Source organism: Hyperoodon ampullatus, assembly GCF_949752795.1.
Source record: "Hyperoodon ampullatus genome assembly, chromosome: 6".
NCBI classification, from domain to species: domain Eukaryota; kingdom Metazoa; phylum Chordata; class Mammalia; order Artiodactyla; family Ziphiidae; genus Hyperoodon; species Hyperoodon ampullatus.
The window spans coordinates 5,216,460-5,239,765 of record NC_136919.1 but is presented as its reverse complement, the minus strand read 5'-3'; the positions used below and the strand labels follow the sequence as shown (position 1 = coordinate 5,239,765).

The 23,306-nt window shown below is 59.2% G+C and overlaps 2 protein-coding genes across 9 annotated transcripts; one reads left to right on the top strand and one right to left on the bottom strand.

The window, feature by feature from the left end:
- Nucleotides 1–1,945: 1,945 nt before the first annotated feature.
- Nucleotides 1,946–17,374, top strand: POMT1 (protein O-mannosyltransferase 1; the record flags this gene model as incomplete). Of its 2 annotated transcripts, XM_079706853.1 has the most annotated exons (20): nucleotides 1,946–2,041; nucleotides 2,837–2,988; nucleotides 4,087–4,193; nucleotides 4,367–4,417; nucleotides 4,979–5,125; nucleotides 5,911–6,022; nucleotides 6,382–6,447; nucleotides 6,533–6,626; nucleotides 6,768–6,923; nucleotides 7,712–7,842; nucleotides 8,158–8,253; nucleotides 9,355–9,447; nucleotides 11,002–11,098; nucleotides 12,494–12,586; nucleotides 12,810–12,930; nucleotides 13,247–13,344; nucleotides 13,930–14,043; nucleotides 14,760–14,886; nucleotides 15,701–15,878; nucleotides 16,544–17,374. In XM_079706853.1, 19 exons carry the CDS (start codon nucleotides 2,867–2,869, stop codon nucleotides 16,716–16,718), a joined length of 2,178 nt encoding a protein of 725 aa, XP_079562979.1. In that variant the 3' UTR covers nucleotides 16,719–17,374. The 2 variants fall into 2 exon arrangements, with proteins under 2 accessions (XP_079562979.1, XP_079562980.1); XM_079706854.1 differs by lacking the exons at nucleotides 1,946–2,041; nucleotides 2,837–2,988; nucleotides 8,158–8,253; nucleotides 9,355–9,447 and having other exon boundaries at nucleotides 4,127–4,193.
- A 691-nt stretch (nucleotides 17,375–18,065) lies between these two features.
- On the bottom strand, nucleotides 18,066–23,044 carry UCK1 (uridine-cytidine kinase 1; the record flags this gene model as incomplete). Of its 7 annotated transcripts, none has more annotated exons than XM_079706855.1 (7): nucleotides 18,066–18,641; nucleotides 19,152–19,200; nucleotides 20,924–21,018; nucleotides 21,109–21,251; nucleotides 21,399–21,495; nucleotides 22,350–22,509; nucleotides 22,886–23,044. In XM_079706855.1, the coding sequence occupies 7 exons, from the start codon at nucleotides 22,991–22,993 to the stop codon at nucleotides 18,460–18,462; spliced, it is 834 nt and encodes a 277-aa protein (XP_079562981.1). In that variant the 3' UTR covers nucleotides 18,066–18,459. The 7 variants fall into 7 exon arrangements, with proteins under 7 accessions (XP_079562981.1, XP_079562982.1, XP_079562983.1 ...); XM_079706856.1 differs by having other exon boundaries at nucleotides 20,807–21,018; nucleotides 22,886–23,019; XM_079706857.1 differs by having other exon boundaries at nucleotides 20,855–21,018; nucleotides 22,886–23,019.
- Between the last annotated feature and the right edge of the window lie 262 nt (nucleotides 23,045–23,306).

Sequence of the window (23,306 nt, the reverse complement as noted above, 5' to 3'; positions counted from 1 at the left end):
ATTGTGTAAAGGGGTTACTGTACTCCCAAGCTTTTGACCTCATGCCTTGCATAGTAAAAAGGGTTCGGGTTTTGTTGTTGTTGTTCCTGAGAGGGTTGTGTTTTGTTTCCTTTTGTTCTTATTTTGGCCTTTCCTCTCTGTGTCTTTTCATGTAGACCAGATATTTGAAAGGGCAGACGATGGCTAAAGGTGTAACGTGCAGCTTGTTTCTACGTTGTTTGGGGGAGCTTTTACCTTGGATGGGAAATGGAACCGTGGATTCACCAGGCCATGGTGGCACACTCACCCTTCACCCTTCCCTCCGGTTCAGTATCTGTTGTTTCTCCTTTCAAATATGTGATTGTACTAGCTCTTTCCATACGAAAGAATTCTCCTTATTTAAATAAAAAAAAAGTAAAAAAAAAACCCATTGAAACTGAACATGCTTTGTCAGGTTGTGTGTCCCTCGACTCTGTCATTTGACTACAGACTTAGAGATGGAAGAGTTTTCCTTTTACGTGGAAGATAGGAGTACCTGGGCTGAAGTGCCCTACTGCAATGTGAGGGCGAGGAGGAGGTGAAACCCGAGGTTACGGTGCATCGTCCCAGTGGCTGGGCGTTAGCACTGCCTGCCCCCTGCCCTCCCTCATCCCGCGCCCCCCAACTCCCCATGGGAAGTGGGTGGGGCAGAGAAGGTAAGCGTTTGATTTGTCGTGTTTTGTTGCCACTTCTAACGGCCCTTTTCTTTTGCTGCACTTGGGCTTGGCTTGCAAAGAAGAGCAAGCCAGGCGTGGGCAGTGAAGGATGGAGAGCTTGGATTTGGGTTCAAGCGGTAGTTCTCGGTTCTGCAATCCACTGTGCTGTGTGACCTTGGGAAGGACACTTCATTCAGAGTCACAATTTCCATAATTGTAAAACGTGGGTTGTAAACAGTAGCTACGTCGTGGGGTAGTGTGGATGCACAGAGGTCATGGGCAGCATCCAGCCCAGTGCCTGGTCCCAGGTAAGAATGTAGGAAACTTATAAATTATGCCCGAGTAAATTTAACACTTTCCAAAAGGAAACCCCGCCGGCTGATTCCGTCTGAGCCTCTCCACTGTGGAAGCAGGGGACCCGGGTAGGGCGCGGCCTGCAGCTCTCAGGGTCACACCCACCCCCTGGATTCCCTGCTCTTGGGGACCGGCGGTCCACATACCTCCAGGGGCCTGACTGCGAAGGAGCCCGAGGGCCCGCAGGATGGAAGCTCTGGATCCTCAAGACCAGACGGCCCCTGCTTTCGTAGGAAAGACCACAGGCTGAGAGTCCGGGCCCAGGACGCCCTCCGGCCGCAGGCGCGGGTGAGCCCGCTCTCCCTCTCTCTCCACAACCCGGGTAAGTCAGAGTCACCTGCACTGCGCTAATGCTGGGTGACGGACATGGGGAAAACAGGAAAGAACCATAATTCCAGTTATTAAACCTGCAGTACCCTTCTGTCCAGGAGTATTAACTCCCATATAGACGAGGGGAGGAAGAAGGGGTGGGGCTGGGCAGCAGAGTTGCCTTAGTGCCGGTTAATCGGGTCACTCCCCTGACCTGGGGCCGTGTCCCGCTGCAGAGCAGGCTCGGCCGGGCCGCGCGGGCCGGAGGGTGGGGGGCACCGCCGGGGCGGGGGGTGTACGCTGCCCGCCTCCACCTCCGCGCGCGTCCGCGTCACACTGAGCGAAATGCCCATACGGTCCCACTGTGTCGTCTTAAAAAGGCAGACGTGTGTCTAGTGTGCCCAGGAACCCTGGATTGCCCAGCCGTGAATCACTGACTGCAAATGGTCCACAGTGCACCCTTCGAGTCTGGGTCTGGACTCGCCCAGTGCGCAAGCGCGCCGCTCTCGCCCAGTGCGCACGCGCGCTGCACCCCCGGGGCTCCCCGCAGGCACGGCGAATCGAGCGTCGAGCGGGCTAGTGGGCGGCGAAGAGTGCCGAGCGTCCTCGTCCGCAACGGTCCGCGCCCCAGCCCCCGGCCCTCGGGTGTCCCGAGGCGTGGCCCGGCGCGGGGAGCGGCTCTGAGGGGACTGGAAGAAACGCGAGTACGTTTGGGGCGCCGGGGACCAGAGCCCAGGCGGAAGCGGGAAAATCAGTGCGGAACGCGCGTGCGCGGTCTGTGGGGCACTGTGGCCGGGGGCGGCAGGTCTTGCCTGGCCCGGGGGTGGGGCCGGGACAGGTGTGCAGGGGGAAGGGGGCGCCCGAGGCACAGGTGAAACCTTCGGGAAAGATAGCGGCCTGCGGGAGAGAAAGGGGAGTGCCGGGAAGAGGAGTGGGGGCCTCCCAGGGCAGACAGGGTCTCTGGAGAGAAGGGGGTGCTCAGGGCAGAGGTAGCTGCAGGGAGAGAAGCGGGCCTCCAGAGTAGATGTAGCCTTGAGGATAGAAGGGGACCGCCGAAGGCCAGATGCAGCTTTGATGCGAGAAAGGCGGTGCCCAAGGCAGATGCAGCCTTAAGAAAAGTGGAGCCTCAGGGAGGAAACGGGGTGCCCAGTGCAGATGCGCCCTCGGGGTGAGAAAGGGGGCGCCCAGGGGACGGTGCTGGCTCGCGACGGGAGGGGAGGGGAGGGGAGGGAGGATCTTGGCGCAGATGAGGAGGCTCTGAGCCTCAGGGGGTGGAGGTCACCGCGCTGTAAGCTGGCCACACTGCCCAGGTGGGGAGGGACCAGGAGGCCGTCTCATTGACCGGAAGTGCCCAGCAGGTGTTGGTGGAGTGAGTGAATGTTGAGTCCTCAGATTCCCACCTCGGTTGACCGCTCGTGAAAGCAGGGTCCTGTCACAGCGTCTTTCGAGCCTTCAGGGGGCCACCATGTTCTGATGACAACTCTTCCCTGCTTTTCCAGGGCATCCTCCCCGGCCCGCTTTTCTACAAGATGTTGGGATTTTTGCAGCGCCCTGTGGTGGTGACAGCTGACATCAACTTGAATGTCGTGGCTCTGACCGCGGTGGGGTTGCTGAGCCGACTATGGCAGCTTGCCTATCCAAGGGCCGTGGTGTAAGCCAAGCAACTCCATTTTGGGTGCATCGGAAGGAACTGTCATTTGTTCAGTGCATTGGTGACAGGAAGTGCCTTTTTGAACAGCGTAAATGGGAGAGTAAAATTCCGGGCTTCCTGGTGCTGGGTGTCTTTGGCAGCTAAAGGAGAGACCAGCTTGTCCCCAGGACAGCCCCTGCACAGGCCACCTGTTTGGTCTCACCCCGTAGGTCAGCAGTGGGTGCAGTAGCCTTGGGTGACCTTTGACAGTCTGGAGAGTGGAGGGCTGAAGGTTGAGGAATTTGGAAGTGAGTCCACACTGATACTAGAGTGTGTTCTTTGTCGTAATGGGAAGTGATTACTGTTATTATTAAAGGGCTGTTCATTATCTGATTAATACATGTGTTCCTTTTCACTTAACTTTTTATTATGGCACATGTCAAACAGATACAAACGTACAGAGAATGGTATATTCATCACCCAGCTTCAACAGTTACCAGCTCATAGCCAACCTCTTCCCTGCAGTGGATTTTTTTGAAGCACATCATAAACACTGTGTTTCATTTATAAACAATTCAGTATCTATCTCTAAAAGATCAGGATCCTTAAAAATCACACGACCACAGTAGCATCATCACACCTAACAACTTGCCAGCAGTTCCTTAATGTCAGTGAAAGTCCCTGATTGAAAGAGGTTTGTTGTGGCTGGCGCCCGCATGCCTCCCTTTTATACCTGTTTTGTCGGGTCACCAGGTCTGATTCCGACTCTTAGCTGCAGGCACGCTGGTGGACAGGCAGATTAGCTTTGCGTTCAGGAGGGCTTTTGGAGACAGGCTCACAGTACACCCTAAACCCAAACACAGGGAAAGAAATAGAACCTGTCTCAGGAGAGCCTCCTGAATGCCCAGCTTTCGTGGGGCGTTTCCCTTCCTGTCCTTATGAATGTGTGGTGTTGCACACGTGTCTTCATATTCGGGGACACCGTGTAGTTGGGGCAAAAGTCTGACCTTTGCTGGTCACTCTCCAAAGTCATTTGGAGACACAGGTGTGCGTTTATCCTCATGCCTTTTGTGTACGGTTAAGGTTTCCAGTTGACTATAACGTGGGTTTGCTTTGCAGTTTTGATGAAGTATATTATGGGCAGTACATCTCTTTTTACATGAAGCGGATCTTCTTTTTGGATGGCAGTGGACCACCGTTTGGCCACATGCTGCTGGCCTTGGGAGGTAGGATTCATTAGTAAGAGAGGTGGCTCTTTAACACTTATAGGTGAAATTTCTTCAGGGCAGAAGCGGTATCTTATTCTTTCTTTATTATTGTTCCCCTATTGACTGCCGCAGTTCGGTGCTTCAGAAATATTTACTGAACAGGATAGTTACTGATTAATCTTCTGTTTTAGGTTATTTAGGAGGATTTGATGGTAACTTTTTGTGGAACAGAATTGGAGCAGGTAAAATATCATTTTCGTTTCCCTTATTAACTTGCATATATTAGATTGGAGAGGCCGTAGCTTTCATAGGGATTAACAACTATGGTTTATTCATCTGAATCCAAGGTATGATACATGTTTGGGTACAAGTGAAAGATTTTCAGAAAGTCTGGTAAATTTCTTAGTGTTTAGTTACAGTAAGTATTTTATCCCTGGTTTTTGGTACGCATAGCATGCTCGCCATATGTGGCATCTGACTGCCGTTATCTTTTGTACGTATAAATGTTATGTGTTGCCACAGTGTTTTTGGAAATAGATGGGGTAAACTTATAAATAAGGATTAACTCATTTCAGAGTCCTCCGCCTCACTCCCGTACTTACTGAGAACTGGCCCTTGACCACACATGGAGCTTCTTTCAAGGCCTCTGCCCGTGGCCTGCACACTCCGTCCCTGATGGGGCCCCCAGCTTTGCAGACTTGCGTTGTGGTCTGTGAACGTGGTAGTCTGTGTGAAAAGACACTGCAGTGTAGGGAGGTGGTGTGCGCACAGTGATCTCAGCCCCGCTGTGGTTGCTCTTCCAGAATACAGCACCAACGTGCCTGTGTGGTCCCTGCGCCTGCTGCCGGCCCTTGCAGGGGCCCTGTCGGTGCCCACGGCCTACCAGATCGTGCGGGAGCTCGGCTTCTCTCACTGTGCCGCCGTGGGGGCCGCTCTGCTGATTCTGATCGGTAAGGCCTGGTGGGGCGCAGGGAAGATCCCAGCGCCAGCCCTTGTTTATGTCTGTGCGGCCCCGGAGGGCTCAGGGTTTAGTAGACGTGCCCCCTGCAGTGTCTGCTGCTCGCAGGATGGAAGGACGCACATCCAGTGTGTCCAGATTGGACTCTGGGCGTCACCCCACTCCCAGGCCGGGGGATTGTGGAGCTGTGTGTGCAGACTGTGACGTCACGGAGGTGCAGCCGTGTGTAGCGGGGCTGCCCCAAACGATACTCCTACGCGCGCGCCCGCCGTGAGCACCTCCCCCTGCAACCAAGTCTGTCCTTGAATGAGAAGCTCCCCCGTACTCCCACCTCCCAGGCCTTGACCAGTGGAGATGGACTCAGGAATTAGTGGGTATTCCTCAGAAGGGATCTCTTGGCCCAGGTCTATGAACAAATGACATTAAGTCAGATGAAAATAAAAAGAATTCATGTCTGCTGAGTGACGACCCTAACTGGGCCCCTGTGCCCACAGAGTGTTAGAACGTCCAGGCGGCCTGCAGAATCTGTATTTCTTTTCTCAGACGAGGACAACGAAGGCTCAGGAAGGGCAGTGACTTCCCCAGAGTCCCCCAGGTCTCGGGAGGCTTGATTCACACCTCAGAAGTGGCCTTCGTGGTTCCGGGGCGTGTCCCCTTCCAGCCACCCCGAGCCCGAACTTGCCACCCTCACGCTCTGGGACGGTTGACAAGGGCCCTTTCTGGTGGACGTTTGCCCTCGCTGCCCAGCACCTGACGCCCGTGTCATTTCCCCGACAGAGAACGCTCTGATCACTCAGTCAAGGCTGATGCTTTTGGAATCAGTGTTGATATTTTTCAATCTGTTGGCCGTGCTGTCTTACCTGAAGTTCTCCAACTGCCAGAAACACGGGTATGGAAAATGGGACGTGCTCATCTAGTTACTAAGAAAAAGGAGTCCGGGGGGTTGGTCGACCTGAGCAGGTGTGACGCCTTTCCACGCAGGGGAGCCGCCCCAGGCACCTCGACTGGCTCTTGGCTGACTTTACAAATAATCCTCATCTTTCTGTAACTCAAACTAACTGGAAAGATGTTCTGGCCAAAAAGGAAAATTCTATCAGGACTGGCTGCTCTCTGGGGAGATGAGGAGTCCTTTCCTTGTACCTGGAGCTTGGTGCAGCCAGCCGACCCCGAGATCTCTGAGGAGGGCACCTTCTCTGGCCTCTGGGACACATTCTGATCTCCCAGCTCGGTTTCTGTGCTTTGCTCCAGGCCCTTCTCTCCGAGCTGGTGGTTTTGGTTGACGCTGACGGGTGTGGCCTGCTCCTGTGCAGTCGGGTGAGTTTCCTCCATGGGTCTGGGGCAGCAGCCATGTCCCCCGTGTGTGTCTTGTCTTAACTTTCTCTCTATTGTGTCCCTTCAGCGTCAAGTATGTGGGTGTGTTCACGTACTTACTGGTGCTTGGGGTTGCCGCTGTCCACGCCTGGCACCTGATAGGAGACCAGACGCTGTCAAATGTAGGTGCTGACGTCCTGGGCAGGGTGAGGCTGGCCCTGGGGGGTCGAGGGCAGGGAGCGCCTGATGACAGGCCTCGGAGGGGGACAGACCTGGGCCCGCCTTCCCCAAAGCAGGGGTGACGTCCCCTCCATCTCTGGCAGGTCCGTGTGCTCTGTCACCTGCTCGCCCGAGCGGTGGCCCTGTTGGTCATCCCGGTCCTCGTGTACCTGCTGTTCTTCTATGTCCACCTGCTGCTGCTCTGCCGCTCCGGGCCCCACGACCAGATCATGTCCAGTGCTTTCCAGGCCAGCTTGGAGGTAAAAGTGACACCCCAGCCATCCTAGAAGGAAGGCCACACTAGACTCAGAGTTTTCTTACGAAACACCACCAAGTGGGCCTTAGAGGAAAAACCAAATCGAGAAGTGAGGCATCGCTTCACTACTACTACACGAATTCTGAACATGCTGACGGTGTAGGAGGGAACGAGGGGTCCGCTCTCTGCAGTGTGACCTGCTGGGCAGGTGCCGGGCTGCACAGGACAAACGCGACTCTGGCATTCGCTCAAGTAACTTTGCAAAAATAATAAAATGCTCCAGTTGTGGTGTCAGCAATGTAGACTCTGAAGTCGGACAGACTTGCTCTTAAGGGCCGGCTCTGCTGACAGCCAGTTCTGTGTGTTTGGGGAAATTTCTTCACTCACCCAAATCCCAGAGTTAGACGGACATAATTGCTCTTATCACGGGGTGCCTGTAAGAAGTAAATACAGATGAATGGGGGGAATTCCCTGGTGGTCCAGTGGTTAGGACTTGGTGCTTTCACTGCTGGGGCCCGGGTTCAACCCCTAGTGGGAGAGCCGAGATCCTGCAAGCCACAAGGGCGAGTGGGGAGGGGCTAGGTGAGTGCCTGGCCCAGGGCAGCCTCCGGTCGGTGGTCATACAGCATAACATGTCAGGATTATATCACATGCAGTCGTAGCTAATTGTGAGACACAGTGATTAACTGCCCCCACCCGGAATACACCCCGGCTGTCAGAGGGGCTGGCGGAGGTGTCACGCTCTTGCTTTCTCTCTTCCTCTCACTGGCCACCCCTTTGCTCCTGTCTCAGGGGGGGCTGGCGCGGATCACGCAAGGCCAGCCCCTGGAGGTGGCCTACGGTTCCCAGGTCACTCTGAAGAACGTCTTTGGCCAACCCGTGCCCTGCTGGCTTCATTCCCACCAGAGCACCTACCCCGTGATGTAAGGAAAGTGACGTTTTTAATTCGAAGGTTATAACGTGTTTTGTTTCTTCACATTTTTGCTGTTACCAACTCTCACTTTATGTGAATAAGTTTGCGAGACAAAAAAGAAACTGAGCTCTCAGATCCTGATTATCGACGAGACTAGTTATTTCTGCGTGTAAAACCACTAGAGGGACTGGCGCTGCCTGGGCTCACATCTTCAGCCCCGCTGGGACGTGAATGGATCTGGACAGCTCGCTGGGTGGCGTCTGTAGGGACCTTGGTGGGGGGGCGGGGAGGCCGCGGGCCCCGCAGATGTGCCCTCTCCTCGCAGATACGAGAACGGCCGCGGCAGCTCCCACCAGCAGCAGGTGACCTGCTACCCCTTCAAGGATGTCAACAACTGGTGGATTGTAAAGGACCCCGGGAGGTGAGTACAGGTCCGGGGACGCCTCGCCTCGGTCCCGGCCTCCCCTCTGCCCACGCTCCGTCCGCGAAGCCTTGGGACCGGCTCTGTGCTGGGCAGCCCGCGGTCCAGGACTTAGGGGCCCAGCATCTCCTCCGGGTGCTTCCAGGCGTGTCCCGACTCTCCCCCCTCCCCGTGGTCTGCCCCGCCTCCCCGCCGCCCTGCAGACGCCCGTCTCCCTGCCGTCACCCCCGCCTCCAGTCCCAGCCAGTCCTGTTGGTTCTGCCGTCAGGGTGTCCGTCTCCCCCATCGGTCTGTTTCCACGCCTGCCTCCCCGATACCCCCACAGCACCCCAGGTGTCAGGTCAGGCTCCTGCTCAAACCCCTCCCTGAGCTGCGAGCTCCACGGCCCTTAGAACAGATCCACTCCCTGGCTGGTCTGCAGGGCCGCGCCCTCCGGCTCCAGCCCCACTCCCCTCACAGCGCTCACCCTGCCCCGCATGGATTTCTGCAGGAAGGCAGGCTCCTGCCACAGGCTCTGCACCGCTGTCCCCGCAGCCTGGAACGGTCCCACTAGGGCCTCTTACTCAGCACCTGAAAGTCAGCTCCTCTGGAACACTGCCTGGCCGCCTCCCAGGCTCCCACCCTCCCCGCTGTCAGCATCCCGTTGGCTTCCGCGTGTCTGCTGTCTGGCTGCCCACATGTTTGCTCCCTGGTTCCCACTCAGTGCAGTAACTTGAGGGTGGTGGCCACGTCCGTCTGGCTCTGCCAGATGCTTAGCTCCCAGCCGCAGGGCAGGGTCTGATAGGCCCTTGCCACTTTCACTGAGCGAACGTGGAGCCACAGTCTGTCTGTTAGAAGGATTTCGGGGCAGGTGCGGGCCTTCGTAGCAAGTATGGCGCAATTGCGGTCAGTGTGAAGGTGGCTACTAGTGGGGCCACGCCAGGAAGCTTGGAAAGTGACCTGAGGTCTCAGAAGAGAGTTAAATAAAATGTACGCGCTGTGTTTTCACACGCGTTCACCTCATATAAGGAACACGGTGACTGGGCGGCTGTGCGATTCCATGTTGCGCGAGCGAGGGCCGGGGCGCCTGCCGCCCATGAGCGCAGCTGCACTTTCTTCCAGGCACCAGCTGGTGGTGAACAACCCCCCGAGGCCTGTGCGGCACGGTGACATCGTGCAGCTGGTGCACGGCATGACCACCCGCCTCCTCAACACGTGAGTCCCCTCCTCCGTTCAGAGCAAAGCATGACCGCTGCTGTGCGCCACTGCCTCTGGCCTGGCTCTGCCGTCGATGTTGGGGGGCGGGCAGGGGACCCCTAGTGGTGGCCGCAGGGTAGGGGGAGAGCCTTAGTGATCTGAGTGGGACAGCAGCCTCTCACCCGTCCTGCGGGGGGGCCGGGGTGACGAGGAGAGTCCTGCCTGGAATGAAATGTGGGCATCCTTGCAGATGGGGGACCCACGGAAAGGAGAAGTGAGTTCAGGAAGGATCTCAGCTGGGGGTGGAGACAGGAACCCTCCCTGGCTTGACCTCTGGGCAGCGTCCGCGTATTGACGGGCCCGGGCCGCCTCTGCTCTCCTTCCACCCGGCCTCTCGGGTCATCTTGTGGGTCTCAGTGACCCCACACTCGCGCCCCAGCCCCGGCCTCCCCGCTGGATGCCTGGGCTCTCTGCCTCCCTTCTGCTTCCCGGGGAAGGAGCCGGTTGCTCAGTCCTCATCCTCTTCCCCCACCCCTGTAGTCGCTGTGTCGGGAAATCCACGAAGGCCGCTTCCTTCTCTCTGCACTCCCAGCCCCGCCCAGGCCCCGTTCCGTTTGCCCTGCGATGCTGGGACCCCCCTGCCTGCCCCCTTCTGCACACAGCAGCTACGGTTCCCTCTGAAACACACACTCTGCTCACTGACCTCACGTCTCTGCAGGACCCCTCCAGTGGCTCCCAGTGTGACTGTCACACTCAGAATCACACCCCACCCCTCCCCTGACTGCAGGCCCCCTGGGACCTGGCCCCCTGCCTCCAGTCACCCTAGCCCCCCACTGTCCCCAAAACGACCACGTGCAGCCCCCCTGGGGCCTTCACTTGCTCTGTCTGCCTGGAATGTTCTTCAACTCAGACCCCCACACACACCCCACACCCCGTGGCCCACTCGCTCACTTTATTCAGGTGTCAGCTGAGATGTCCCCGCAGCAAAAGCGTTGCTGTGTGCTGTGCCTGCCCTGGCTGGGTGTCGTTCGTAGCACTCACAGGGCCTGCGCTCCTGACTGACTGCCTGCTCGCTTCCGGGTCCCCAGCTCCTCTGCGGGGCCTCGCAGAGTCTGGGGAAGCGTGGTTTCCTGGTGCGTGGGCGGGGGGAGCTGGGGTCAGTGTGACGGTGGCTGCTGGTGGGGCCACGCCAGGAAGCTTGGCGAGCGTGTCGTCCCCCGACAGCAGTCAGGACGCCCCAGCCATTTCCGAGACCTGACCTCAGGTTGCTGCCGGCTGGCCGGGTGAGCTCCTGGGCTCAGCTCGTCCTCTGAAAGGGGGATGACAGGCCCCACAGTTTAGATGGGTGTCTGCCAGATTCCCCCAGAGATGTCATGACTGCAGAGTCTCTGCCCTCTCGTGTTTGATGTATCGCCCAGCTCCTAGGTGCTGCATCCTTGGAGTGGCAACCGTGGTGCTTGAAGGCTGAGCTGGCTTTGTTTCCTGAAAAGCGTTTTTTTTCCCGTAAAAGCACAGTGAGCGCCTTTCAGAGGAGCTCGGGAAGCCCCTCGGCAGCACTGTTTGGTTTTCCAGGCACGACGTCGCGGCCCCCCTGAGCCCTCACTGCCAGGAGGTGTCCTGCTACATCGACTACAATGTCTCCATGCCCGCCCAGAACCTCTGGAGGCTGGTGAGTCTAACCCCAGCGACCGTGCGCGCTGGCAGCACAGCCCGTTCCAAGCCGCCCCTTAGGACAAGTGGCTGCCTGTTCTACGGAAAGGGGGAACTGGGTAGTTTTCTTCTATCAGAGGAAGGAGCTTATGGTACGAGGGATGGGTGGGCACTCCATATGGGGCTTACGTGGCACTGCTGGCAGAAGGCCCCTCCCACTGTTTGGCCTCCAAACCAGCGCCCTGAGCACACTGGGAGCCTCTTTTGTCAACCCTCACCAGAGATGAAGAAGGGTTTCCCTGGGGACAGGCAGGGCCATCTGGGGGTTGATTCCTGGCACTGCCCTCCTGGGCCCTGGGCCTGTGGTCAGGCAGTGCACTGGGTAAAGTGGCAGGAGGAAGGTTCTGTCACTGGGCCGTCGGACCGTCTGAAGTCAGGGACACGCGTGAGAAGCGCAGCGGCGGTGCAGTGGCTGCACTGGGCTAACCTCTGGGGGAGCCAGACTCCCCTTCAGCCCCCACGGGATGCACGCCTGTAGCACCGGCCCCCCGCCGGGTTCTCGATGGTGTGGGGCTAGGCTCTGCTGGCCCTCCGCGAAGCCAGGGTCTGGGGAGGCCGCCTCTGTCTCTGTGCTGGCGCTCCGTGCCGCACGCAGGTGTCTGGGCAGCTGCCTCTGTCCCCTGCCCCAGTGCTCCTCTGATGTGAGTCATTGCACCAGCCCCTCACCACCAGGATTCTCCTGGAGGCCCCGCCCCCTCCCCTTGCTGCTAAGGCCCATTGCTGATCCTTTCCTGCTCCTCAGCCCCGCTGGTAGCACTTCGAGCCCCACACACCCGTTTCCAGGAACTGAAGCTCCGGGAACAGGCAGAGAGGACGGCTGACCGGAGGGTGAGGCCCGGCCCGGCCTCCTTGTCCTGTCCGCACTTAGCCCCTCAGGTTCTTTCTTATCAGTAGCTACATGACCTCCCGGGGTCGTCGCCAGGCTCCAGTAAGTTAAATATGGCAGCGCCAAGCTCTTCAGACTAGTTTTCTATTACCCAGCATCAGGAGTGCCCTCTAAGGGCATCTTTTCAGGGACAGTCTCTGACCTTCCTTTACGCCATCTTTGCGCGCCATCAGGCGTTGCAGAAGCTCAAGGGTGAGCATCCGTCTTTAAGTCCCCACTGAAAAGGCTGCCCTGTGCAGTCTCTGGAGGAGGGCGGTGTCCCCCTCCCCCTGACCACCCCCTCCAGCACCTTGCACAGGCGTCAGCAATAAAGTTGATGGCACCGTCCGGGATCAGCCTTCAGCTCCCCTTGGGGGACTGTCCCCTCATATCAGACCAAGTCAGTCTCACGGTGGTGACTGGTCTTCAGTTTTACATTTAAGGAAATTTGAAAAAGAGTGAAATAACGGACCAGATCTGCTTTTACAGGACATCGTGAACAGAGAGTCGGACACGGACATCTGGAAGACCATCTTGTCAGAGGTCCGGTTCGTGCACGTGAACACCTCAGCCATCCTCAAGGTCAGTGACACCGGCTCACACGGTCCTGCCAGGTGGGACAGAATGAAGGGTGGCGGGAGTGGTGGGGGCCCCCTGTGACTGCTCAGAACTGAGCCCTATCGTGACGATCCCCAGAGGAGAGCCGGCCGCCCTGGTCAGCTGCTGGCCAAGTGACTGGGGTGGGGTCCCCCGGGCCAGGCTGAGCCGGGCCCTCCCTCACACCCTCCCCACTTCGCTTCACCAGCTGAGTGGGGCGCCCCTCCCGGACTGGGGCTTTCGGCAGCTGGAGGTGGTCGGGGAGCAGCTGTCCCGGGGCTACCACGGGAGCAGCGTGTGGAGCGTGGAGGAACACCGCTACGGCAGGAGTGAGCCCCGGCCGCGTGGGAGGGGCCTTGTGCGCTCCGTGCTCTGCTGCAGACCCTTGCCCTCCCCCTCCCGCGTAGCTGGAGCGGTGACAGGACTCGGGGTGGGGGCGCGTGTCCCTGGAAGGCAGGGCAAGCCGAGCTTTCTGACTTGAAAGATGCTGAGCGGGTGGGTGGGCCGTGTACGGTGGGGAGAACCACGTGGAGTGGCGCACTCTGACAGTCCTGGCGGGTTGTTTGCAAAGCAGCTGGCAGCTGCCACCGGGAGCTCCCTGACCTGGTTCTGCTTGTATCTTCTGGGTTCCGGTGTGTCTGCCAGGCCAGGAGCAGAAGGATAGGGAACTGGAGCTGCACTCCCCTACGCAGACGGACGTCAGCAGAAACCTCAGCTTCATGGCCAGATTCTCGGAGCTGCAGGTGACAGGCGGGCAGAGGGGTGGGCGACCTTGCTCACTGGGTGCTGGCTCCTCGCCAGGGAAGGCACTGCAGTCTGTAGAACTCCCACCTGCCCAGTGTCAGCCTTTAAACTGGGACCTGACTCGGCAGGGAGGGAGCATCTCCCTCTGTCCACTCTAAGTGACATGCCTGGCATGGTCGGTCCCCTGCCTCCTGGCTGTCCTGCCTTGTGGCTTTGCTGGCAGGAACAGTCAGGCGCCAAGGAGACTGTGCAGCAGAGTGGCATCGCACACAGGGCAGGGCAGGATGGGCCGCCGTCAACGCGGTGCAGCCCCAGAGAACTCAGGGTCCCAAATCTAATAAAAGCACCCTTAATGCCCAGTCCCCAGTCCCATCCTGTAAACAGATGAGGCGGCTGGAGCCCAGGGGTAGGCGCCTCCTGGGCTCATCAGCCCGTTGCGCTGCCTCTGTGGCATGATCTAAATGAACTGGAGGTCGGACGCCCCCGTGAGAGGGGCAGCAGTTTACTCTGGACCCCGGCAGATCCCTGAGCGATGAAGGCGGCTGGCTGTCCGTGGGACTCCCAGCGGCCTCTGCTTTCCGCAGTGGCGGATGCTGACAGTGAGAAGCGACGATTCCGAACACAAATACAGCTCCACGCCGCTGGACTGGGTCACGCTAGACACCAACATCGCCTACTGGCTGCACCCCAGGACCAGTGTAAGCGGAGCGTCTGTGCGGCAGAGCTGTCCCGCGCCCGAGAGCGCTGTGATGTTAAGAACAGCTGCTGCATCCGCCCAAGTCCCAGCCTTCCTGCGCTTCCCTAACAAGAGCCTGGGACTTGTTCTTAGTGCTTTGGCAGCTCGAGGCCAGAGCTCCCCTGAGACGCCAAGGAGTCGCGTCCTAGCTTGTCCACAGGTCGAGGGAAACCAGGCTTGGTGGCTGCGGTGGGAGCGCATGGCTCCCCTTCTCTGGCAGACATGGTTTTTAAAACAGCCCTGCTTGATTTCCCGCAGGGCACGTGGCGTCTGGGCCGGTCAGTGCTCCGTTTCCTTGTACCTCATCTCTCTTACCTGGGAGAGCAAACGCGGCACGTAGCGGGTGCCCAGTAATTACCCGCTGAGGGGGGGCGGTATGTGCTCAAGATGCTCGCCCTTTTCCTCCCCGCCGGAAGTGGGGGGCCACGGCTCGCTGAGAAGCGGGGTCTGAGATGAACGGGTCCTCAGCGCCCTGCAGCTCTGCATCAGCCCCCTGGGAGCAGCTCTGTTGTCAGAACAGAATCCCGTCTACTCCCGGTTCTCAGTTTCAGCTTACGGAGCTGAGAACCTTCACACGTCCGTCCCAGCAGTGAGGGCGGAGGGTGTAGTGGGTGCCCGTGTCTGCTCTGGGCTGTGGCATCTTGGCTGAGGTGACAGGGTCTCTCTGTGCGCCCGCAGGCACAGATCCACCTGCTCGGAAACATCGTGATCTGGGCCTCGGCCAGCCTTGCCACCCTGGTGTACGCCCTGCTCTTCATCTGGTACCTGTTCAGACGCCGAAGAAGAGTCTGCGACCTCCCTGAGGGTCCGTGCAGCTGCCCACACGTGTCTCACGCCCCCTCCTTCTGGTTCTGACGGGAGCTCCTTGTGCTTCGGGTGTCAGCCGGCCGCACCAGCACCAGGGCCTTGAGGCCACCTCTTTGTTTCTGCCTCGAGGGAACGTCCATCTCTTCCCCAGAGACAGAATGTTGCAGTCCAGTCCCTGCATCGCCTTCAAGGCTTCTCTGGGGACCTGCAGGTGTCAGGCAGGAATTGCTTCCTGACCGCAGAACACCCTGGAAGTGGCTGACGGGACAGAGGCGCCAGCGGGCACTTAGTCAAGGGTGGTGGTCTGCAAGGACAGAGACCCCCTTCAGACCATCCTGAAACAGGAAAGGAGCAAACACCCAGGGCAGGGCAGGGCCCCCAAGGCCGTCAGGAGCAGGGAGGCGCCTTCTCTGGGCTCAGCTCCGAGCTGGTCATTCTCTCCACCGACTCCCGGCTCTCCTGGGCGGGTGCATGGGTCCAGCCCCTCCACTCCTCCCTGAATAGCGAGACCCAGCTCGGAATCTCCAGGTGAGCCAAGGCCAGCGGGCAGTCGGGAATAAGCTGGGCCTGGCCCCCAGGAAGTTGGCATTTCTCAGGAAGGGGATGGTAGTACCAGCAGGAAGTTGCAGGAGGTTCTACGACACAGTCTGTCCTTTCTCCAGAAATGTGGGAAGGCTGGGAGGGGACACAGAGAAATCAGGAGCTGGAGCTCGCGTGTACCTTGCGGATGAGGAGGCCAGCCTGCTGGACCGCCGGGAGCTTCCCAGCTGGAGCCGTCAGCAGCGCCGGCTCAAGATGACCTTTTCCCGCAGATTGCTGGCTGCGCTGGGGGCTGGCCGGGGCTCTGTGCGCCGGGGGCTGGGCTGTGAACTACGTGCCCTTCTTCATGATGGAGAAGACGCTGTTCCTCTACCACTACCTGCCCGCGCTCGCCTTCCAGATCCTGCTGCTTCCTGTGGTCTTGGAGCACGTCGGCGACCACCTGTGCAGGTACGGGGCCTTGGCAGCCACGCCCCCCTGGGGGTCTGGGTCCAGGGGAGTCTTGAATGGCGATTCCAGTGTGATGCAGATGAGGTTAGGGTCACAAGCAAGGCTCTACAGGGGTTCAGAGGATGAAGCTAACGAAGGCTGCCAGGAGAGCAAGGTGGCTGATGTGCACGGGAAATGGGGAAGGCCCTTTGGGCTTGGAGAACACCAGGAGCAAAGAGAAGGAAAGGGAAACATGGGGCGTGTCCCGGAGCAGCCGGTGGTTCGTGGCCAGACTGTGTGGTGCATGGCAGAGATAAACCAGGAAGCTTTGTAAACCGGAGCGAGTTCTGGAGGCCAGGGCAGAGGGGGTACCCTCTCTCTTTGGTCCCCGGGAGCCTGGTAGTACGTCAGGAGGGCTGCACTGTGCTCACAGGGGGTTCGGGGGCAATACCCTGGCATCCGACCCTAGATGGAGCAGAAACTGTGGAATTCTGGAAGCAGAGCGAGTGAGGAGGGTGGGGCTTAGCGCATCGGGCATGACGTGGTGAGGGCTGATGGTCAGGCAGGGGGTGGCCGGAGGAAGGAAAGGCCGGGGTAGGTGACCACGTGGGCGACGGATGCCCAGAGGACATCGTGGTGGGGAGGGGCCGGCCTCCCCACACCCGTGCTCTGCCCTGGGCTGGCAGGTCCCAGCTCCAGAGGAGCCTCTTCGGCGCGCTGATCGTGGCGTGGTTTGCCTCTGCCTGTCATGTGTCCAACATGCTGCGCCCGCTAACCTACGGGGACAGGTCACTCTCACCCAGCGAACTCAAGGCCCTTCGCTGGAAAGACAGCTGGGATATCCTGATCCGGAAATACTAGCAGGACACGGACACAGTGACAGAGAGCAGGGCCAGGTCAGGACAAAGTAGAACCGTCTTTTATGAGCCTTTTATGAGCATGTTTACTTCTGACAACGCAGAGTGGCTCTGAGCTTGGTGGAGACTCAGGCTCGGCAGGGATTCTGTTCTGGTTTCGCTGTTGAAACAGTCCTCTGACGAGCACCTCATTTTGAGCGAAGTCTGTTTCTCCCGGACCATAAAGAACAATGCGCTCCATGTCTGCTGACTCCTCAGAGCCCCGTGAACTAGCTGAGTGTGGAGCGGCTGGCATGGGGCTCCTGTTGGCCTAGATGAAGGCAGGGAGGGGCCGGTTCGGCTCGAACCAGACGAGGCCCCAGTCTTGCTGTCAGAGGCTGGTGGTGGGCTTTGGCTGACTGGCCTGCTGACCTGCTGACCCAGTGAGGCCGTGGGGAATCACCCTCATGGTTCAGTGGCACACGAGCTACTGGAACGCCGGCCTGAGGAGGTTGTGCAAAGCTGGCCGTTCCTCTTCCCCACCGCTGACTCTTTAACCGCTGCCCAGAGAGCCCGCTGAGAGGTGCGTGGGCCTCTTCACCCGTCAGGGTCTACGTCATCCATTCATTTCCTTGTCCTGAATTTGCCTTTTCTTAATGTAATTAAAAAGGGACAAAGTGACATTCATATTTGGTATTATTTATTGGATTTCTCTCCGAAAGGGCACAGTAAGTTTGACAAAACTTCCACAGTCATCAGAAACCAGCCACCGTGCTCAGCTGAGCTCAACTGATGTCTCTGTGTAAAACTACAGTTAGAACTCGACAGCTGGTGGCTTTTACAGAAACAGCCACGTGGGAGGGAGGACAAACGAGGACAAGACCACGAGTGTCTGTGAGGCGCGGACGCCGCGTGAGCACGGGACCGGCCGCCCCTGGGCCGTGGCACCTGCTCACGCCGCTCTGGTCCACGCACGCCTTGACTGGAGGTGACGTGCCCTTGACCTGGCCGAGGGCGACACCAGGAAAGACCTGTCCAGACAGCAGCCCGGGCTCAGGGGCCCTGAGTAGGACTGCATGAGGACACTGCGCCCGCCAGACGCAGACCCCCAAGCAGGCAGACTCAGGCTGGTCAAGCGGGGGCCCCGCCTGTGTTTGGTGCTGGTTAAGGAAAAGCTTGCTCCCCAGGGCTCCCTCGTGGCTCTGCCTTCAGAGCACAGGCCAGAAGGAAGGAAGCCTCTCTGTGGCCCCTCGTGTACCAGGTCAGTGTGTACCAGGAGCACGACCCTGCTGGTGGGTCATGAAATCGGGTTACTAGGTCACAGCGAGCACGGGGTCAGGAGACAGACTAAAACAGAAAACATGTGGCTGTATAATACATAAAAAGGAAGCGTGTTACCTCTTCATACTTTGCAGTTACACGTGTGTGAACCAGATCATACGAGTCTCTCTTGCTGTGGGTTCACCATCAAAATCACAGCGTCCGGGCTATTTCTTCAACGTTCCCCAAAATATGTGACTTGCCCACCACACGTTCTGTGGCGTTTCTCAGTAACTGAAGAGACCTTTAAGCCTCTGTGATGTGAGGAAGCGGGTGGAAAGGTCAGGGCTGCCTGCAGACATCCTGTCAGACCCAGTCTGAATAAGTCGTCCAGGTTTCCTGAAATAGCGAGGGACGCCTGGACTCCAGCACCACCCCGGCCACGGCTGTGTGTTTAGGGGCAGGGGGGCATCTCTGGACCCGCCGGGAGCTCAGCAGTCCACTCCTCAGTGGGGCCTGCTGCTGGACTCCAGGTGCGACCGTTTGCCAGAGGTCAGCACCCCGGGGTGGTCTCCCGGCTCAGGAAACGTCCTCTTGTAGCTGCGCCCGTTGGACCCTCCGCGATGCCACTTGCAGATGTCGCCGTTGAGGATGTCTTGGATGTGTTGCACGATAAGGTTGATGGCCACTGCAGCAGAGACAGACAGAGCTGGGTCAGCTGCCCCCACTCTCCATCGCGGCACGCCGGGAGGGCTGCCCGCCCAGCGCCCACCTGGCGTTACTGGTGAACCGCACAGTTTTCCTCCCCGAGGCATCTGCGTGGCGCTGAGTCTCAGCAGACAGACCAGGGCACTCTGGGGCCTGAGCACAATAAAACCTACCTGGCTCGGTCGGCGAGGGTTTCTGTTAACTAACCCTGGTTAAGATACCTTCTGCTAATGAGTGACTCCCTGTCGGTTTTCCATATATATATTTTTTCCCACCAGCTTCCCTGAGATATAATTGACATAATGCATTGTGTCAGCTTAAGATGTACAATGTGTTGACCGTTTTTCCAAGTGCATTTGAAACCTGTGCCACAGATGTACACAGACAGGCCTCACGCGCTGGGGGATGTCTCAGTAACCACGACAGGATGGGCAGTGCCCGCTTCCTGGTCCTGGGAGGAGCGGGGGCAGCCGGCAGGCCTGGTCCTTACCCATATTGTCAGCCCCTCGAGGGATTATCACGTCAGCGTACTTCTTCGTCTGCAAGGCAAGAAAAGGAAAGTCTCGTAAGGGTCTGTCCCCCCTGGTTTCAGCTTGCTTGGGGCTAGATGCAGGGAAGCCAGCCCGGGCCCGTCATGGCAGATGGCGGGGGCCGGGATTCGGGGTATCTGTCAACCAGGTGAGAGACGGTGGCCCCAGAAGTGAGGGGGAAGGTGAGCTGAGGCAGCCGAGGAAGAAACAGCGCTTGTCTCCCGGCATCTCCGAGACGCTCGTCTCACCAGCACCGCTGTAGAGGCCAGTTCTCTGTGCTGACCGCCCGGTTCTCTGGGCCGAGTGAAGCGGGGCACCCTCCCACCACACACAGGGTTCTTGACCTGCGACAGCAGGGCTGCGCCGCACGCGAGGACCTGCGCCCCTTCCTTCCCCACCCCCCATCGGCTCCCACGCCGAGGAACTCACTCCCTGTCGGGCACCCTGTGGCACCACCGAGGAGGGACCCCAACCAGGTGCTGCTGAGGGGGCCGAATCTGAAGCAGCGGAGGGAGGCAAGCGAGCAAACGGTCTGGGCCCAGAGACAGACCTGCAGACCGCTGAGTGTTGCCAGCGTGTGGATTTGGGCCAAGGAGCCCTGTCACACAGATTAGCCACAGGGGCGGGCGGGACCAAGTCCTGGGGCAGCTGTGTCTGCAGGCAGTGGAGACCCACGGGAGACGTGAGCGTGAGAGGGCCAGGGCTGCCTCCCATGGGGCTGTGGACAGTGGGCTGCGGGGGGCAGGAGGGGTGGAGCCCAGCAAAGAGCTGAGAAAGGTCTTCCCTTTGGGGACGCGGGGGACACAGCCAGCTCAGTCAACTCGCTGTGTGGCTACAGGTAAAGGGGAGGGAGAGACGGAGGGTCCAGCCCAGAGCGGTCCTGCTTCCACCCAGGGGCACCCGGTCACATTTGGAGTCCGGAGTTTTACCGTAAACGACCTACTTTGCCAAATGTCTTTCTGTAAATAAGAGAGACTGCAAAACAGTCAATTTACTTTTCTGATCACTTTCCAGAAACTTCAGAGAACATGAATGTAAAATAAAAAATGCTTTCTTGAAATAGCAGAAACAGAACTCCTTCGTCCTGTTTATCTAAAGCAGGAATCCTGGTTCTAATTCCTTTGTGCCTCATTTTTCCCTTTAAGAAGCAAAATATTGTGCAATTCCCCTTCAAATCCTTACGCAAGTCCTGTCTAGTGACAGTGAAGACTGTGAGATGGAGGAAAAGACAAATGGCCACAAACAGTGAATTCCTCCCTCTATAGGCCAGCCAGACCTTCCAGTGCCAGCCAAAGAAACACATGGCATGGATGAAATTTCTGAGCACCTACTGTGTGCCAGGCACCACTTTGGCAGCCAACAGACAAAAGTCCCTGCCCCTGTGGAGCCCACAGTTCTAAGTGGAAGGAAATGCACAGTGTGGGTCAGGGGAGAAGCAGCGCCCTGGAGAAATGCAGACAGGCCAGGAGGGAGGCGGTGCCAGTGCCAGGGGTGAAGCCCGGGGGGAGGGGGCGGGCGGCGAGGAGGAGGCAGTGGGGAAGGGGTGATGGGGAGAACAGAGGACATATTCACAGCCGAGAACGGCTCCTCGGGAACATGGGTACAAGAAGCTAACTTCTCCGTTTATACAGCAGACCACGTCCATCCATGGCTTGGCTCTCACAGAACGGGGCACCAGGGATCCTTCTGAAAGGGGAGAAAAGGAGGTCCCCAAGCAAGCGGAAGGCGGTACCGGCAGGCAGAACTCCTCGAAGGCCGGCTTGACGAAGGTGGTGTACTGCGTCAGGATCTGCTCCAGGTCCCGGCCGCGGTGCACGTCCCGGAGAACTGTGGCGACAGAAGCAGGGTGGGGACCTTCAGACCCCCGGGACCCAGGGCCGGGCCGGCCAGGGGCAGAGAGGCCCGCATCCGCCTTACCTCTTCGCGACAGCCTGACGTCAGAGTCCGTGTCCACAAAGAGCCGCAGGTGGAACATGTCCCGGATCTCCTGGCTGTAGAAGACCAGGATGCCCTCGAACAGGACCACGTCTGCGGGGTACACCACCGTGGTCTCCGCTAACCTGCACGGTGAGACCAGGAAGGGGCCCTGCCGTCAGCTTCAGCCCCCGGGTGTGGAGTCCGTGCTGGGGACAGACCCTGGTGGCGGGGGGGTTGTCCTCACCAGCCCCCAGCGCACAGCCTTCTCCTCCCAGGAACCACCTGCTCACCTTGAGTGGGTCACAAAATCATAGATTGGGACCTCGACTGTTTTGCCCTCCACAATGTTTTTCAGAGTCCTGTGCATCAAATCGTTATCAAAAGCATCTGCAGGGATGGAACAAAAGGCAAGACAAGCCTGTGTCCTGGTGCTGGGGACTGCAGGGAACTCACTCTGCCTTGGGGTCAGCACAGCTGGGTGCTGGTGCTACCAGTGACCCTAAGCAACAGCTGGACTGGGAGCTGCCCCCTACAGTTTACATTTGCAGGGCCCTCTGCAAACCACAGGGTGGACGGGTCCTTGCTGCCCTCGGGCAGTGCCACCACCCAGGGATCAGCCAGCCCTGGGAGGTAGGTGGGCTAGGCGTCTGCTTCTCTCTATTTCTGGGAAATAACACAGACTGATGCTTCTCAGACCTTCTTCCCATGTGTCCCCTGGAAAGGAATGAAGATGGGTGGAATCTTCTAGTAGCAGCAGGGCGGGGCAGCCTGGCTGTTCCCCCTCATCCACCCCATCTCCACCTGTTCCCCCGGCCCCCGACCAGACCAGGAAACGGAGCTTCAAGGCCTCTGGTTCTTGTTTACCCACTGCTTCCACTGCTGGCCTCTCGAGGACTCTGCCCCAGGGCAGGTGGCGGAATGAAAGGCCACAGTGGACGCGGTCTGTGCAGAGGACCCTTAACGTGGGAAGAGGCGTGGCTTTCTCCGTGACCATAGTCGTGGCAGAGCGGTGGTCCTGAAGGCCCTTCTGAGGCGCAGACTCCCTGACTGGCTCCAGGGGAGCCTGGAGCTCCGGCAGGACCACCCAGGGCCCAGAGCGCGCGGGAAAGACGCTCCACCGCGGGTTATCTGGGTGATTTCATGGAACCACTTAGGTCTCTTGCTATCCAGGTCCAACCCTGGACCCAGTCTCCGTGGTCTGCCCTCCCTCCCCACTCCCTCCCCACCCCCAGGGTCTCTACCTGGATGGTCGAAATTGTACTGTCCCTTCAAGGCCTTGGCCTTCTGTTCCGTGGTCAGGACCTTATAGAACCTGTCTTGACTCAGGATGACCAACTTCCGCTGCCGGTGGTCTACTTCATTCTGTCCCAGCAGCTCCATGATCTTCTCGCACACAGTTGACTGGGAACACACAAACAGGATCCCCGCCTGGAGGCGCTCACCCTGACCCACGAGCTCCGACGGGCTGCCAGGCCGGCCAGTGACGGGTGGGGCTGCGCTTGGCGGGAAGGCCTCGGAGCACTGGCAGGGGCAGCGCGGACCTGGAGGCCACGAGAGGCCAGGCCAGCGGGAGGCCTGCGGGGGCCCCCGAGGTCCAGCGCCCCGCTCCCCGCTCCCCGCCTGCGCCCCGGCCTAAGCTTGGCCAGCCGTGGCCGCAGCCCACGCCCGGGAGGGGACACCTCGGCAGCCAGGGGCTGGGGTCTCTCTCTGGACGGAGGCCGGAGTCCCAGGGGGCCGGCGTGACACTCAGGCCCCGCCGCGCCGCCCAGCCCCTTACCTTGCCGCTCGCGGTACCGCCGCTCACCCCGATCAAGAAGGGCCGCTGGTGAGGTCGGTCGGCCTCGTGCGCGGCGCCCTCACAGTCGCCGCCTCCAGCCGAAGCCATCTCCAGCGCCGCTCGCCCGCATCGGCTTCCTGGCTCACGCAGCCTCCCCCAAACCTGCCGGCCCGCCCCCGCGCAAAGGTCGGAGACGCCCCCCCGGAGCCCCACTTCCGGGAGGCGAGCGGCGCGGTGGGAGCGGGGCTGCCGGCGCGCGCGGGGCACCGCGAGAGTTGTAGTCTCTGGCGTCCGTGGGCGCCGCGCATGCGTGGGCTGTGCCGATGCTCCCGGAGGCTGCGGAGGCAGTTGGACCGGCTGCGGCGATGCCCGGTTTTTTTTTTTTGCTGCAAAGGACAGAAGCAACTCAATATCGCAACTT